Source organism: Crocodylus porosus, unplaced genomic scaffold, assembly GCF_001723895.1.
Source record: "Crocodylus porosus isolate Cpor-Errol unplaced genomic scaffold, CroPor_comp1, whole genome shotgun sequence".
In the NCBI taxonomy this organism is placed as follows: Eukaryota; Metazoa; Chordata; order Crocodylia; family Crocodylidae; genus Crocodylus; species Crocodylus porosus.
The window spans coordinates 26,183,865-26,188,893 of NW_017728915.1; the positions used below are offsets into that span (position 1 = coordinate 26,183,865).

A 5,029-nucleotide genomic window follows, 5' to 3' on the forward strand; every position below is an offset into this window, starting at 1 on the left:
TGACTTGATAGGACAATTTTTTCCTTTGCTAAAACTTCCCGAACTTTTTGAAACCAATCTAATTTTTTTTTTTTTTTTTTTTTTTTTTTTGCATTTTTTTTTTAAAGCAATGGAGAGTTCAGACGAATGCCCTTGATTCCCATTAAAAATGAAGGGAGTTGAGAGGACTGCACCATGAAGACAGTAACCAACAAATTTTTTTTTTTTTTTTTTTTTTTTTTAAATCAGGAAAAGGTGTTGGTGCATGGTTGTCCACAGTTGATGCTACAGCTTCTGAGCTGTCTTTGTGACTGCAGACTGATAGTGCTGATACTTTGCTTTAAGATGTAATTGTAGAAAGGATTTTTCCTATATATTCTTGTTTAACCTTTCTCTTCAATTATCTGTATATATGGATTCCACTCATTTTGCACATGTGCTCTCTGCACAGAAGTTTGGAAAGTTTCATCAGCAGTGTCTGTGAGGGGTCCTGTATGCACCTTGCATGTTCTTAAATTAGACTTCCTGGGGAAAAAATGGGGCCACTCGGCTGCTACTCATTTCCTTTAACCATCCATTGGTCTTGAGTTGGAGCAGTCTTTTCACTGTCCCTTATCTAAGTGCGGCTTGTAAATGCTTTTTCACATTTAAGCCCACTGGCATCCCACCCCCCATTTGTTATAGATTTGATACAGATTTGGGTAGTCCTCAACTTGTAACATTTCGAGTCGCAACATTTTGCACTTACAGTGTTTATAAATTGACATCCTATTTCAACTCTCTAACATCAGTTTTGACTTTACAACACTTGATCTGACACCAAGCCACGCTAGCAAACAAGTTCGCTGCATCACCCATCTACCTGGAGAACATATGTCCAAACTTCCTTGGATGCTTTCTTGAAGAAAGCACACAAGACTCCAGAAAAACCTGCAGCCAAGACTCCTGAGAAGACTCCAGCCAAGAATCCTTCAAGAAGTCCAGCCAAGAGCCATTCAAAACGTACAGCAAAGTCTCCTCAAAAAAGTCCTTCCAAATCAATATGATTGCTATTTACAATATAAATACGTTAAAGTAGCTATATTACTCATCTTTAATTGATTAAATACAAAATTCTGGGTTATTTTTGGTGAAAATAGGGTATTGGGCCTTGATTCAGGAACCAATCCCCCACTTATAACATTGTTTCCTATGAGAAAATTGGTTCAGATTTGCAACATTTTGACTTAAGATGTGGTTTTCAGGAACCAATTGTGTCATAAGTCTGAGTTATTACCTGTACTTGGTACCAGTGCATACCACTTTTATGACTGAATCTCAGTCTTGATAATTCCTCTAAAGGATGGGAAGAATTATTAGGGGAGAACCATAGTTGTGGTTTGCAAGTTGACCAAGAAGTACTTGTAAGAATCAATGGGAGAGTCCTTCCTGACAGCATCTGATTTACAGACTGCTGAATAAGATGAAGTGCCAAACTCAACAGCTAAAGTTTAGACTGCAGGTAGTCCAGTGACTACAGGGATCACCGAGTTCCAGTAGATGGAACAGAGTTCAGTTAGTAACAAGAAGCTCAGAGGCTCTCTCAAGCACTGCTTGAGGTCAGGGACCTCTGCTGCCTGTGCAAGTTAGGTCTGTAGTTCCACATTGTTGTCTTGGCACTGGTCTTCTTCACTGGTAACCAGGAAGAAAATAACTTAGTCACTCAAAGGATTAATTCATGTCAGCACCAGTCAGAGCTGTATCAAGTCTATCACCGTGTTAGGATTGCAACATTCAGTACCAACTAGCACTTCCAGCTTGATCTTCATATGGCACTGAGACGTAGGACTGCTTCTCACTCAGTAATGCCATCACACTCTCTCTAACTACGACTTCTACTATGTTTCCCAGCAGAGTTCAGAGCAGTTAGAATCTCCTCTGCTCAACCTGTTCTATGTTGTTTATATTCAAGTCTCTTCAAGTTCCTAGCAGGATTTGGACACCAGAGCCTCCAAAACAGGTTCAGAGATTGTATCTAAATCTATCTTAAACATGGATTATGGTCACAAACTGATGCTAAACAGCACATGAACATCATTAAAAAAAATTAAAAGCAATTCAGCTGCCATGCAAGTTTAAAAACTGACAAACTAAAAGCTGCAAAAAGTTGAGGTTCAGGATCAGATAACATTCTAGTCTCTTTAATTTACATATTTCTTTTTCTGTTTCCAGTGATTTTCAGGATCCTGAGGAAGGTGAGACTGGATGGAACTCATGTAATCCTAATAGCTCCCATGTAGCCTCACCAATTCTGGTTTCCACATCTACTTCTGTCCAATAGTCAGTCCCTAATGCCTGTCCAAAAGGGCATAATCTTATAGAACTTTAGTTTTATTCTGTATCCTGATTCAGTTTCTCTGTACCTCACTGTGTGGATGCTATATGGATGACTTATGCTGCACAAAAGGTAGCCCTTCACTATAAAGATATACATAGCATAGTAGAGGTATTTTTCATCTTGGTCTGCTCTCCAAAGTGAGACCAATTTCAGCTAAAAGGCCATTGGATTACATCAGAACAGCATATTATATTAAATAAGTTAAGTTTTTGACTTGCATAAGAGCTCATTCCATCAGGCCCAGGCAGCTTTTTGAGCATACATTACCAGCATCCATACATTCTGATTTGCTGAGTGGCTACATAGTGCATACGTCTACCAGTCATTATATGATGGTGTCAGAGTAGACATCAAACTAAGGAAAGTAGTTCTACAATCATTATTCAAGTGAAATCTTAATTTCCACTGCCCAAAGGACCTCACTACTTACTAAAGGTGCACTGATACTTTGATGCCATATTGAATCAGCATTGATATAGGGAAACTTGGCATGATTGGCAAACTGCTTTTTTTGGCTGGTATGGCCGATAATTGCACTGATTAAATGTCCCATGCATGCACACAGCTGCAGCATCCATGCGGCCAGGAGCTCAGCCTGGTGGCTTGGAGACCAGCATCAGGCTGGTAATCTGTTGTGGGAGAAGGGGCAGGAGGACAGAAGGGGCATGGTGGGGGGAGATCAAGGCCCCTGTGAGGGAGGGGCTGGGGCTGGGGCAGGCACTGCCTAGCTGGGGTGTGGCATGAAATGGAGTCGTGAGCAGCTCATCCAGTGGGGAGGTGACTCCTGCCGCTGCAGGCACCGCGGGAGGGGTGTGTGCCCACAGATCTGCACATGGGGTGAGGCAGGCTACCACTGTGGTTTGGTGCTGGGGTGGCACCAGGCTCTTCCTGGCAAGGGTCTGGGCTGGGCTGCGTGTGGGGTGGACAGCAGCGGCACAGAGAGGGAGTACATTGAATTCTTGGGTGGCTGCAGACCCTTCCCCTCCATCGTATAGATCCCACTCCCAGCACCGCTACCACCCACCTTGAGTGCAGGCCTGGCTCAAACCCCTGCCAGGAAGAGGCCAGTGCTACCCCAGCCCACAGCAACAGCCTGCCCTGCCCTGCACGCAGATGCGAGGGCATGGCCCCCCCCTTGCCTTCCCAGGGAGCCCGCAGGGACGGGAGCTGTTCTTTCCCCCCGCACTCCTGGACAAGCCATGACTTTCCCATGTCCTGCCTTAACTGGGCAGTGCCTGCCTCAGCCCCAACTCTACTCCCTCACTCACTGCGGAGACCTCAGTCTGGCCCCACATGTCCCTTCCTTTCCTCCCCTTCCCCCACAACAGACTTACTAGGCCGACACTGGTCTCCAGCCTTCCTGGCTGCATATTGGAATCAGATCGGAATTTGCTGATACACCTCCTTAAAAATCAGCCATCGATATTGGCCCAAAAAATCTGTATTGGTGTATGCCTGCTACTTGCTGATTACCATGAGTGGAAACCTTGTGTACAAGTACTCCAAGAGAAAGAAACAGGTACTTATGCCACAGTAACTGTTTTTTCAAGAAGTTCTATACTTGTGGATCTCATATCTTGCCCTCCATTCCCACAGCTTATCTGGTCTTATCTGGATCCTGAGTGATGAAGAAACTGAGTAGTAAGTGTTACTCTTGTGTCCTCTTGAGGAAGAGCAAATGGCCATGGAGGGTGCTTGCATGGCTCCTCATGGGCACTGCTAGTAAAGGCTTTGTGAACTAAGTGGGATCCATACATACAGAACATCTTGAAGAAACAGAGTTACTCTAAAGACATGTCTACACTGCAAACTTGTCAAACCAGAGTTGTGTCCTCAGAACATGGCTCTGCTCCAGGTGGGCTACTTCCTGAAACAGGTGGTGTAACCACTTTCATGCAGTGCTGCAGGCGAGCCGCATAGCACAGCTATGTGTTAAAAGGTAAGCTTGCAGTGTAGCTGTGGCTTGAGGCAGGTAACTTTCTTCAGAATTATTTTAAAAATTATAATTGAGACTTGCATTATTTCTTTCACTTTGTTAGCATATAATTTTACATGATTTCTAAATAAATCAAAATAAATACTTACAGAGTAATGAAAGTCCTTCATTAGCTATGCACACAGGAACTTTACAAAAGATGCAGCGAAGACCCCGGAAAGATTTTACAACTGAAGAAATAAACTATCTTTTGAGTGGTGTAAAGAATATGGGCAATCACTGGAATTTAATTTTATGGTCCTACCCATTTCAGAAAGGACGGACAAATGTTGATCTTGCCAAGAAATACCACAGGCTCCACATGCATGTAATTGAAATGTAATTTTCTACTAATCCTTTATATTTGAACTCTAGTTAGTTTTAACTTTAACGTCTCCTCCACATTTTCTGTTTTATGGTGACAGAGACCCAGGATGAGATTTTTGTGCAGTGCTTCTGAGGCTCATCACTAAATTTGCATGGGGGGGGGGCAGGGGGATGGATGGGTTAAGGTTGCTTCAAGCCACGTTTTTCTTCCCTCCCAGTATTGGACTGCTTTGAAGGTCAGAATTGCCCTTGGTTTAACAAAGACAACCCTAGGGCAAGTTAATATTTGTAGGTAATATTTTTACTGTGTTTTTAACATGTACTCCTCTACATAAGTTCTTTCTTGTTTTTGTCTTGACGTTTCTTTTTTT

The 5,029-nt window shown here is 43.0% G+C and overlaps 1 protein-coding gene across 1 annotated transcript in view; it reads left to right on the plus strand.

Moving 5' to 3' along the window:
- Positions 1-4,876, plus strand: part of TERB1 (telomere repeat binding bouquet formation protein 1) — a 24,769-nt gene extending 19,893 nt beyond the window's left edge. Inside the window, exon 18 of the mRNA XM_019535889.1 lies at positions 4,444-4,876. Within this exon, the coding sequence (XP_019391434.1) occupies positions 4,444-4,674 (231 nt within the window). The 3' untranslated portion in view covers positions 4,675-4,876. The remainder of the gene's footprint in view (positions 1-4,443) is intronic.
- The last annotated feature ends 153 nt before the right edge of the window (positions 4,877-5,029 follow it).